The sequence below is a fragment of the Jatropha curcas genome, chromosome 9 (assembly GCF_041381405.1).
Source record: "Jatropha curcas cultivar XTBG-Jc1 chromosome 9, XTBG_Jcur_1.0, whole genome shotgun sequence".
NCBI classification, from domain to species: Eukaryota; Viridiplantae; Streptophyta; class Magnoliopsida; order Malpighiales; family Euphorbiaceae; genus Jatropha; species Jatropha curcas.
The window spans coordinates 5,357,365-5,369,740 of record NC_143159.1 but is presented as its reverse complement, the minus strand read 5'-3'; the positions used below and the strand labels follow the sequence as shown (position 1 = coordinate 5,369,740).

The following is a 12,376-nucleotide window of genomic DNA, read 5'->3' as shown; positions in this document are numbered from 1 at the left end:
TATCTTTCATTATAAAAAAAATGAAACAATCTTTCATTTTGAAAAATTTCCACCCTGTCAAAGAGAGAGAGAGGATTAGAGAAGGAACTGGAGAGGTGGGTGTGTTTTGTTTTCATGCATTGGATAAGAGAAAAATAATAATAACAATAAAAAAAAAATCTTGAAAGATAAAAGTTGTGGTTGCAAATTGCCTATCAATTTTATTGTGTCCCCACTCCCATTAACCAATCCTATTATCTCTCAATCCCCCACCAAAGGGCAGGGTCTTTTTGGGTGCAAAATGCAAAATAGATATTAAAAAAAAAGGACCAAATTCATTTTGTTGGAAAAGAATTGTCAACCATTGGCCATTACAGTTTAGAGAAAAATAATAAGGGAGATAATAATAGTAAAAAGGTTGGAAAAAATTTTTTTGCAAAATTCAATACCTACCCTCCAAAATCCAATTGTACTGTTCTTGCTTATTGCATAAATTCTCCCTCATAAAATTATAGCATCAGTAGAAGTAGAAAAGGTGACATTTTTAATTAAATTTCCTTTGTGAGCTTCTGCAGAAAGACTGACTGAAAGGCAGATATGGTATATATCTGATATAGAAATAGAGAGAGAGAGAGAGAGAGAGTGGGGTTTTTTTGGTTGGTGTATATTTTTGGAGAGATGTCAAGTGGGTGTAGCATAGTCTGGTTCAGAAGAGATCTGAGGGTAGAAGATAACCCAGCACTAGCAGCTGGTGTTAGAGCTGGTGCTGTAGTTGCTGTTTTTATATGGGCACCTGAAGAAGAAGGTCATTATTACCCTGGTAGGGTTTCAAGGTGGTGGCTTAAACAAAGTTTGGCTCATTTGGATTCTTCTTTGAGAAGCCTTGGTACTACTCTTGTTACCAAAAGATCAACTGATAGTGTTTCTACTCTTCTTGAGGTTGTCAAATCTACTGGTGCTACTCAGATCTTCTTCAATCACTTGTATGGTTAGTCTATTTATCTTCTTCTTCTGTGTCTTTATGGTGTTTTTTTGTCTGTTATATTTATCTTCCTGCATGCTATATGGTCAATATCTATTTAATTGTTATTTATTGCATGGATTTGTGGATCATGTGGACTTACCTTCATAATATAATATCCATTTCCTCTGAGCTTCCCATCTTTTTTTGTTCTTTCTGGATTTAGTTGTTTATTTTGATAATATGTTTTATCTTTTTCTGTTTTCTATTCATTTACTGTGTCTTTTAAATACTTAAATAACTACATAATTGGACTGGTTTGTTTTGATGGATTAGAGACACTTGACATCCAATTAGTGTGTGCTTATTGGCTGATTGATAATTCAGTGATTGCTTCTATTATGAGATTAATTTGTTCAAGCAGTGCCTCAGATTAATTTGTGATTGCTTCCAATTATTCTCCTTTGAATTAATTTGTTTTGTAATAAAAATAGGGAAAATCTAAGGAAGTTTTTCTTCAGTGAATTCTTGAAATTTCTTATACATAGTTTAGGAAAAGAATTAGAAAACCTTCATTGGCAATTTTACTGTTTTTCAGATCCATTGTCACTGGTTAGGGATCACCGGGCAAAGGGGGTTTTGACTGCTCATGGGATAGCTGTAAGATCCTTTAATGCAGATTTGCTTTATGAACCTTGGGATGTTAATGATGCTCAAGGACGCCCTTTCACTACCTTTGCTGCCTTTTGGGAAAGATGCCTTAGCATGCCTTATGATCCAGAGGCTCCACTTCTCCCTCCTAAGAGGATTATTTCAGGTTTGTCTTTTTAAGCATTCATTTTCCCCATGAGGGGATTTCCCAATGTGTTTGTAGCTATGAGTGAATCAAAGTGAATACCTTGACAGATGTCAAAACTAGAAGGGGCAGGAATCACATTGCTACAGAAATGCTCTATAACATATTTTTTAATTATGAATTTTTGAAGAACTATTTTGATATCCAATTTTCTTCTGAAAATTTTTGTACTTTCCAGGTGACATGTCTAAATGCCCTTCAGATGCACTGATATTTGAAGATGAATCAGAGAAAGGAAGCAACGCATTGCTTGCTCGAGCATGGTCACCTGGATGGAGTAATGCTGACAAGGCTTTGACCACATTCATCAATGGACCATTACTTGAGTATTCTAAGAACCGTAGGAAGGCTGACAGTGCTACAACATCTTTTCTTTCTCCCCATTTGCATTTTGGGGAGGTTAGTGTTAGAAAAGTATTTCATCTTGTCCGCATCAAGCAGGTTCTGTGGGCGAATGAAGGGAACATAGCTGGTGAAGAGAGTGTAAATCTGTTTCTCAAGTCAATTGGTCTTCGAGAATATTCAAGGTACATGAGTTTTAACCATCCCTACAGTCATGAAAGGCCTCTCCTAGGGCACCTTAAATTTTTTCCTTGGGTTGTGGATGGAGGCTATTTTAAGGCTTGGAGACAAGGTAGAACTGGTTATCCATTAGTTGATGCAGGAATGAGAGAGTTATGGGCCACTGGTTGGTTGCATGATCGAATACGAGTTGTAGTTTCTAGTTTTTTTGTCAAGGTTCTACAGCTTCCGTGGAGGTGGGGAATGAAGTATTTCTGGGATACTCTTTTAGATGCAGATTTGGAGAGTGATGCTCTTGGTTGGCAGTACATTTCGGGTACTCTCCCTGATGGCCGTGAGTTTGATCGCATAGATAATCCACAGGTGTGAACAATACATTTTAGTATTTCTTTTGTGGGTTGTCTGTGTTGGCCTTTGTGGTGCATACACAGCAGCACATGCATATACTTATATTGTTAATGATGATATGATAACCATTTGTAATTTAATTATGTTTTTCCCCTTGCACCGAGTTGAACAATTTTCAGGCAAAGACTTCTGCATCATATACTGCATATCTCTTCTGAAATAAATTATCAATAATGACAATAGGCCTTCTCCTTCTCTATCTATAACTGATGAAAGAAGGCAATAATTGGAAGCTTATAAGGGTTTTGTGCTATCTTGCAATGCCAACTAATTCATCCTAGCAAACTAGCATATATTAAAATGTACTCTGATTGATTTTTGTATCTCACTTTAATTTGTACTTTGAACATTCTTGCTTCCACTAGTTGCATTTTGCTGACTGTTTTTCTTGAGCATAATCACGTGCATTGAATAGCTTTCTAGAGGATTTTTTTTTTTTTTTCTTTTCCTTCTTCTTATGGTACTGCTTCTCTCTTTTGATGCCTTTTCATCTCTAAAGCATAACCAAAATCTACACGAGCTGACAATGCATTCATGATATTTATGTATGTTGCCTGATTCAACGTTTCTTACAATTACCTGTTGGTAAGATGTCATGCATTTATTATTGTTCTACAGTTCGAAGGTTACAAGTTTGACCCAAATGGAGAATACGTCCGACGGTGGCTTCCTGAACTTTCCAGGCTACCTACTGAATGGATTCATCATCCATGGAATGCACCTGAATCTGTGCTCCAAGCTGCTGGAATTGAGCTTGGTTCAAATTACCCTCTTCCAATTGTAGGGATAGATGCGGCTAAAGTTAGACTGCAAGAAGCACTTTTGGAAATGTGGCAGCATGAAGCTGCTTCCAGAGCTGCCATTGAAAATGGAACTGAAGAAGGGCTTGGAGATTCATCTGATTTGGCCTCAATTGCCTTCCCTGAAGACACTCAAATGGAAGAGAACCATGAACCTGGAAGAAATAATCCCCCTCATACAATTCGGTATTATGAGGATCAGATGGTCCCAAGCATGACGACTTCTTTGCTAAGAGTTGAAGAAGAAGAAACTTCTTCAGATCTTCGAAATGGAGCAGAAGATAGCAGAGCAGAGGTTCCAAGAAATGTAAATATCAATCAAGAACAAAGAAGAGACAATTTAAACCCGGGAGCCACGCAGACTATCCGCAGCAACAACAGTTTTCCGCATTTTAATGTGGTTGGAGCTTTTGGAAATACTGAAGATTCAACAGCAGAATCGTCAAGTAGTAGTAGGAGAGAAAGGGATGGAGGTATAGTTCCAGTCTGGTCTCCTCCATCTGCTAGTAACTCAGAGCAGTTTGTAGGGGATGAAAGTGGAATCGGAGCAAGTTCTTCTTATTTGGAGAGGCATCCACAATCTCACCAGATAATTAATTGGAGGCGGCTCTCTCAGACTGGGTAAGAAGTAAAAGAATTCTAAAGGATTCACAAGGCTAAGAAAATGTCCAGTAAATATCCAGTACCTCTTACATGATTGCAGTTCATAGTTTGAACGGCAATTTGGTTGTATAGCAGTCTGCAAGTTCCTTTTGCCTGGTGGTTGAAGGTTCATGATCTGAAGAAATTAAATATGACCCAAGAATTCCACAACATTAGACCTTACAGCTACACTCTTGTAGAACTTACACCAACAAGTCTGCAAATAATTAAGTACAGAGTGGAGTCAGGATAATTAGTAGGATGAATAGTATTGATTATTCCTGACTTCAAATCTTTCTCTTCTCAACAGGTAAGACAAAGACATACATGCAAGGCAAGACTTGGTGCTAGGAAGTGGAGAATGCAGTGGCTGGCACATGTTCATTTTTTCAATGGGTTGACAAAACGAAGTCTTACGCATGTTGTTACCCACCTGTGCTCTTCTCAAGATTCTAATCTGACTGGTGGTATGACCTTCAACGTGTATGATAGTTGAAAAAGATTTGATGCAGCCTATCTGCTATCCTTTTTTCTGTACTTATACCATAATAGATAGTTCTGTTGTATAGTATTTATAAGCAAGGGGTGAGAGTGACGATAGGTATTTGTAGTTCTCAAATAAACCCAGGTTTGTGCTTATTTAATTGATGATTAGGCAGATTAATTTGCTTTCATTCATCTTTTGTCTTATTCCTGGCATTTATATGTTTATTTTTCCCTACCAGCTTAGGTTGGAATTGACATTTTTTGCATTCTAATGAGATGTTGGAAAAAAAATGGATAGAAAAGTTGGAGGCAAAATGGAGGGTGGAAATTAACTATCTATTATTTGGCCAAAAAAAAAAAAAAAATGAGGGAGGAAAGAAACTGAGGATTATTATCTTAAATTGCAAAGAAAATGAAGAAAATATAATTATGTTTAATTTATACAGTATAATTTCTCTATCTTTCCTTTTTTTATTGAAGTAAAACTTTTCTTGTACAAGTTGGGAATAATTTCCCTTTGCTTTAATCTATAGAAGCATATCTGTCTTAAGGATCAGCATGTGTATAAAGATGATTGAATATATTTTTAGTCTTCTCTTCAGGATTATCAGGCTTAGGTACCCTAAGCATGTTGTATACCATAGTTGCAGCTAATGCTCCAAGTACAGGAGACAGAAGAAATACCCATAGGTTCTTATAAACACCAGAGACAATTGCAGGTCCTAAGCTTCTTGCAGGATTCATTGAAGCTCCAGTAATTGGCCTGCGGAATTTATTAAACAAACCAGTTAAGAAATAACTGAATCGAACTAAGATTATTAACAATTTTAGTAACTTTTCAAGTCAACAGTTTATATACCCACCCAGCAACCATGACATTAACCAACAGAGTACCGCCAATTGCTACTCCAGAAAAGTCTTTGCTCTGGTTTTTTTGTTCATTCATGTAGAAAAATGAGTTCCTTTTTGAAAACAAAGACATGAACTATTTATAATATTGATTAAATAAAGCGAAAATCATACCGCTCTATGATCTGTAGCAACGGCACAAATATTAAACATCAAAATAAATGTGATTATAAATTCCCATATAATAGCTTCAAGATGGGAAGTTGAATTTTTATACTGAGTCATTGTTGCTTGGATATCATCTTGGTCATGGAACAATACTTTAAGGGTCAGAATAGCAAGTGTTGAGCCCAGAACCTGAGCCAACACAAACACAGGCACCTGCAAACAACAACGACAACAAAAGTCCTATGTGAACTTAAGAATTCTGTTTTTCGTTTTGCATGAAAAGTAATTTTCAACTATGACATCTCACATGTTTCCAAGAAAATTTCCGGACCGCGGCCAAGGCAATGCTAACAGCAGGATTAAAATGTGCACCAGAAATGTGACCAACTGCATAAATTAATGCCATTAGAACTACACCCCATACAATTGCTATACCCAGAATTGTTAGTTTCTGAATATCATTAGTAAGAGCAGATCCACAGCCTATAAATATAAGAACATATGTTCCCAAGAACTCTGCAAGAATCTGCTAAACCAAAAAAGCAAACACATTTTTAACAATTATTAGTAGAAAATAACTTCACTTTGTCGAAAAAAAGATCAAAATTTCAATTATTTCATTTCATGCACTGCACCTTTTGAAAAAGTAAAAAAGACGAAGGTGTGCTATTTGGGTTATCTTCTGGAACTTGAAGAACTGGTCTTTTAACAGGTAGCTGAAGTTTAGGGGAAATATCAGTACTAGTGATAGAATGACTAGCCATTGTTGCACCAGTGTACCTCACTAGCTGGACAGCTCAAGTGTTCTTATACTGGATTTGATAGTGTGTGAAATAGCAGGTGATACGAAAATTTGCTGCAGAATTTCTTTATATTAGTATTATTTTAAAGCTTGTTATGGATGTATATATTTGAATCTAATAGAAAGAAAGAATCAATTTAGTGAAATGTGAAGTGGTGGAAACCGAATTGGTTGAATTATGATGATCATGTATATGATTAAGTGGAATCATTTCGTGGTATCCAAGGGCTCTTAAACTTTGGAATTATATTTGTTGCTTAGGAAGAGTCATAATCAAAGGCAACACTAGAACTAGGACAAAGTCCAATAAATGGAATGACCATCGAAAATCCTTCAGACATCTTCTATATGTCGTTTACACCTTATGCGATTTCGGACGGTCTGGTTTGAATTGATGGAAAGTGAAATTTATGCATCTGTCAAATCTATGGATTGGAAAAGAAATATATTGAAGGGTATTTTCTGAATAAAAGTAAGTAATTTAAATTATACCATTAATTGAAAAAATCTCACTCCTGATGAAATTTATTAGTCTTGTCGAACTTTAAATTATTTTTCTTAAACCAAATAAAAGAATCTGGCAAACTTATTAAACATTTAAATTCTATTATTCAAACTTTATGGATTCAAATAACCACTTATAACTCCAAAAAAAAATCTGAAAAAATAAACTTAATGGTGTAATAATAATCAGTAGAAGAAATATTATCAATAAGGAGAGGAATACAACGTAATAGTTTTCCTTTGAAGGTTCTGTGTTGTTTAGGACATAGGAAATCTTTCAGTATCAGTAAACAACGTTAACGAGACAATGGACAGCAACACATTTATATTTTCTCAGGAACATCGGCTTAGGCCAACCTGGATGATGATGGCTGCGTTACAAGCTAAACACTGATCCAATAGAATAGATTAAATTAAATTAAAAACTCTAGAAATTAAGAAGTCAGTTTGTTTCAAATTTTAAAATTTTGACCTGTTAATAATAATAATTACTATTAAAGTTTAAAAAAATATTAATTTATGGTAGTGCTTCCTAATGATAATAATAAAGAAAAGGGAGAGAATAATCCTAAGTCCTAAGCTTTTAGCAGCTGATTTCAGTTATAAAACAACAAAAGTACTTTTGAAAGAATCTTGTGTTTGGGTGGAACTTATGCCGTTGCCTGTTGTATACATGTTTTTTTCGCCGTCCCAAAATGAAAAGAATAATTATCATAATACAAAGAATTTTAATTAAAAATTAAATAATGTTGTGATTAGGGTTTCTTTGCAATTTTTTAATATGTAATCCTCTAAATTCTTATCGAGAATATGTTGACTTGAGCAAGGTCTCCTGATTATCCGGGCTTCGTTGGAAATATTAATAAAAGGGAAAATAATAATGGGTCACCTAAATTTTAATCTAATTAATACTTCAGAAACTTCAATTTTTAAAAACCAATTTAAAAGTCTCTGAATTTTAGTTCCGTCAACATAGTGGTCCTTCCGTCTATAATCAAGCCCTTCCAGTATTACGAGAGGTCATCATAGATTCATCATTCCTTTTCTCATAGTAACCAAAGTATGACAATTGTTAATTTGTCATTTTTTTTTAATTATTAATTCAAAAAATCACACATTTAAACATATTTTAATGATGAAAGGTGTATATAACCAAATAATAAATACAAAATCCATCTCCTTCCAATATTCAAAAGAAAAAAAAAATCCAAAAATAAAAACAAAAGGATTCAAACAAGAATGGGCTATCAGAATTACAGCCTCCACGCGTAGCATTATTAATGCGATAGAAATATGAATATTACATTGCATGCCGGCCGAATTGGAATGTTGAAATCATGAAAAGCCAAGATCATTCTAATGACCCGATCTCAACAAAAAAGAGTAATTATGACTGAGTTTAATTATGCACAAGCACGAGTCCGTTTGATGGGGAATAAAATCTTACAAGAATGAGTTTTTTACCACCGTGGCCAGTGTTCTTATTTTAGATGTGCTTTGATTTATGGATAGCCCATCAAGAGGGGATGACGAACGTAAGGATTTTCACCCGTGGCCATCCAAAAAAAGATAAAAGGAGGCAAAAAAAAAAAAAAGACCGTAAAGAGGGGAGAAAATATATGCAAGTAGTTTAAAGACATAGTTGTAAAAATGCTTTTAATATGAATAAGTTAAAAACTCAATCTAATGATTTTAACACTGTAATAAAAAAAAGTTACTAAAAGCATAGGATTCAAATTCAATGAGACTAATGTGTCCTGATATATAGTGTCCTATAGCCTAATTATCCCTTACAGTAAAAATAGAAAAGAAACATAATCATCAATATTGCAATTTTTTTTTTTTTTTTTAATATGGAAAAAGCATAGGATTCGATTCAGAAAAATGAGGACCACTTCATGTGCATAAGTCAACACCCTTTTATATGCCCAATAAGAAAAAAAGGAAGATAAATGATTTGAGAAAATACAATAAAAAAATAAATGCCATATTGATATTTGATAATGGTCATAATTTACATTGAAAAGGAAAAAGGTTTCATGAATTATGTAAATGTAATGTAATATGAAATCAACAAAGTTTGAAACTTTTGAAAGCGAAATACACAAAATCAAGATAATGTAATGAATGGGTCAGATGATGTGTACCACTAAATGATTCATTCTTACAACTACATCAGTTAGACTATTCTATTAGTTACTACGTAACCAAAACCAACAATTGCAGACTAACTGTTCCCATTTATTGGAGTAACCCATCACGGAAAAAGTTCTACTAGATAACCCTTACGTTCTAATACATCGATTTTCAAAATTACACTATTTAGTTCTCGCCTTGTGATTTTATAATAATAATAATAATAATAATAATAAGGGTTTTAATAATTATTTTTTATGATTGAATTAATGTTGATAAAAGATCTACATCAAATATATATAATTAAATAATGACCAAGTCAGTTTGTGCAGCGAATTAAAACTGGTTAAGAAAAGACATTGTTGAATCAGAAATTTCTTGATTTTAGATTCTTGTCTTTAGATTGAAATGATTAATTAGCGTAAAACATAGCAAATCAAATTTTCAAAGTGAAATAGATGACAGCAATGAATAGATTTAGCTTGACGTGTTGTCACAAGCAAAAGCAATCATAAGTTTGGCTTGTTAGTAGGAAATTTCGTTTGTTTATTCAATGGGGCAAACACCATTAGTGTCACATTTCTTACGTTATTACGTACGAAATAGATATATTATCTTCATGAAGCCATGTCTGTTACCTTCCATGCATATACATAATCCAATTATGCATGAAAGATAGCACTCTTACGTTATATAATTATAATTGGATTAAGAAAAAATTTGATTGATCGCACAAAATCCATGTGAAAATGAACTTATTTCATGTGGATTTATTTACAGTTTTTTGGCATATATATGTATTGATGGTTATAGAAAATAAAAAAAGAGAATAAAAGATGTTTTTTAGCAAATAGATCAAGTGGTTTTTACAGAGAAAGCAGGGGGAGTTTTCGTAGACCGAACGGAGAACGGAGATATCGGTTACTGAGCGGTAGATATGAGCATTAATTATTGACCCGAGCGTTGCTAAAAATAAGTCCTCATGATTTTTAACGCTCAGTCTTTTAGCTATAACTGTTGATGGATCTTTATTATGATTTGATCTTTTGTTAAATTGCAATTATGTCCTTAATTTTAAATGTAATCTATCATGTATTACAAAGGAAATTAGGAATTCATTTTCTTGAATGTTCATACAAACTTTCACTTATAATGTTTGAATTATTTCAATTATTCAACAATAATACCGCGTTTACTTTCCAAGAAAGAAAAAAAAAAACTAAAAATAGAGCATTTAAAGTTTTTTAATGAAAATTATTTTTTTAATCAACCTAATAAGCGTAGATATTAGAGTTGGAATCTCATAAGTATAAAATTTGTTTTAAGTTAATAAAGAAAATATACACTTCCCTTATATAAAAAAGGAATAGGTAAAAATAATATCAAACTGTATTTTTAAATAAATCTCCAAATTTATCGAGTTTTTGCTCATTTCTTAAGTTTTTCAACTTTAATTTATAGACATTAAACTCTTCAACTTTTATTTTTTTTTAAAAAATTATATTTCCAATAAAAAATAAATAACTAAATAAAATATCTTTATATTCCTAATTTAAGAAAAATTATAAGAATATATATTAAGAAAAACAACTAAGCTTTTTTTAAACATATTAATTATATTTTCTTAATATACGTAAAAACCAAATAATATATATTTTATGGAATAGTGGGATTATTTAAAGATTTAAATAATTGATGTACAATTTCGATATTATCATCAATTTAAAGATTTAAATATAATTGATTTCATAATTTTTAAAAAGAAAATTTATTGATTTGAAATTAATTAATGAAAAGTTTGATAACTAATATTAATGAATAAATTAATTCATTAAAGGTGAATTTGATGATTAATTTCATAATGAATAAAAAACAATTTATTCAACCTAAATAATGAAGTCAGAACCCGAATTTGCATAATAAGAGTTTGCCCCCACGCCTCATGTCTCCTTCCTATTTAAAGCAAATACTTGGTCAATCATAGTTTGCTTGGTCATGGTCAACAAAAGCATACATGACGTATTAATATATATTATCCAATATAATTTTAATAATTTCTATATAACTAAAAACTAAACAGTAAATTTTCTCCCAAAAAACATTAATTAATATTTTTGAATAATAAAGTTTTATCACCTTTTTTTTAATATATCCTAACAACAATTATAATTTATCTATAATTTATAATCTATATAATATTCAAGTGGAAATAGATGGGGAATATTAGGATTGCCAAAATTGTTTCTACTAAATTTATGGATCGACAAAAATATCATTAAATATTTTAATTTGATCGGTTGCAAAATCTTTTTTTTTTATTGGACATATTAATTTTCTATTTAAATCTAATAAATAATAAATTATATTATATACTATATAATCAGTAAAAAAATATATTATATAAGGTGTATATTAAATATAGTAAGAATATAATATCTTTAAGGACTTTAATTTTATTAGTTGAAAAAAAATAAAAATAATTTAAGTTTGATTGATATATTAATTTTTAATTTAACTCTAAATTATATCGGATAAATTAAAAAATTATATTATATATTAAATAAAGTATGTATTAAATGTGATAAGAATGTAGATGTTAAATAGGGTAAGTACGTGATATATTTTTAATTATTATTTTTAATAAATCTTTGATTGGTTATAATTATTTTCTACAAGTAATTTACTCTATAAAAAGTAAATATAATTTATTGTTATTTATTAAGGAACATATTACTATCATTTAACATAAAATAAAAAATGAAACTCAGTAGAAATATATATATAATATAAATACATTATATAACAAATTATATTAGTATTTATTAAGGAATATATTGTAAGGTTTATTGTTTGATATAAAATAGAAAATAAAACTCACTAGAAATATATATAAAATGTAAAATTATGATATAACACATTATACTAGTAAATCATGGATACATCCAAAGATTTTCTTTTTATAAAAAATATAAAATTAATGTGTTCATACACTTTAGCAAAAAATAAAAGAGAAAAGAAAAAAATTAAAATTATAAATGGTGCTCTAAAATAATCACTAATATATTAGTTATTATAATAGCTAATATTAATTTCTCATATTTCAATTAAAATTAAATTATTATAAAAAATAAATTAGTTGATAAATAATTTTATTTTTGTGAAAATTTGGTTGTCAAATTATAATAAAATATCAGTATTATTATAAATATGTTATTTTCTTATTTAATCATTAATTTTTTATTTTAGTATTTCATAAACTGTTC

The 12,376-nt window shown here is 31.0% G+C and overlaps 2 protein-coding genes across 3 annotated transcripts; one reads left to right on the top strand and one right to left on the bottom strand.

Annotated features, from left to right (window-relative positions):
• Positions 1–331: 331 nt before the first annotated feature.
• Positions 332–4,846, top strand: CRY1 (cryptochrome 1). 2 transcript variants are annotated; one of them, XM_012212485.4, is made up of 5 exons: positions 333–967; positions 1,539–1,757; positions 1,975–2,681; positions 3,345–4,147; positions 4,479–4,846. In XM_012212485.4, the coding sequence occupies exons 1-5, from the start codon at positions 658–660 to the stop codon at positions 4,480–4,482; spliced, it is 2,043 nt and encodes a 680-aa protein (XP_012067875.1). In that variant the 5' UTR covers positions 333–657; the 3' UTR covers positions 4,483–4,846. The 2 variants fall into 2 exon arrangements, with proteins under 2 accessions (XP_012067876.1, XP_012067875.1); XM_012212486.4 differs by having other exon boundaries at positions 332–967; positions 3,345–4,846.
• Positions 4,847–5,200: 354 nt separating this feature from the next.
• Positions 5,201–6,435, bottom strand: LOC105630978 (nodulin-26). Its single transcript, XM_012212976.3, has 5 exons — positions 6,307–6,435; positions 5,979–6,197; positions 5,678–5,884; positions 5,518–5,579; positions 5,201–5,417 (listed from the first exon to the last, which is right to left on the bottom strand). Exons 1-5 carry the CDS (start codon positions 6,433–6,435, stop codon positions 5,201–5,203), a joined length of 834 nt encoding a protein of 277 aa, XP_012068366.1.
• Between the last annotated feature and the right edge of the window lie 5,941 nt (positions 6,436–12,376).

Bases quoted from the DNA above. Each gene is read 5' to 3' on its own strand.
- CRY1 (XM_012212486.4), top strand. From the start codon at position 658: ATGTCAAGTGGGTGTAGCATAGTCTGGTTCAGAAGAGATCTGAGGGTA. The intron at 968-1,538 runs GTTAGTCTATTT...ACTGTTTTTCAG, and splicing joins CTTCTTCAATCACTTGTATG to ATCCATTGTCACTGGTTAGG. The intron at 1,758-1,974 runs GTTTGTCTTTTT...TGTACTTTCCAG, and splicing joins TCCTAAGAGGATTATTTCAG to GTGACATGTCTAAATGCCCT.
- LOC105630978 (XM_012212976.3), bottom strand. From the start codon at position 6,435: ATGGCTAGTCATTCTATCACTAGTACTGATATTTCCCCTAAACTTCAG. The intron at 5,885-5,978 runs GTGAGATGTCAT...TGTTGTTTGCAG, and splicing joins GGAAATTTTCTTGGAAACAT to GTGCCTGTGTTTGTGTTGGC. The intron at 5,580-5,677 runs GTATGATTTTCG...CAAAAAAACCAG, and splicing joins TTGCTACAGATCATAGAGCG to AGCAAAGACTTTTCTGGAGT.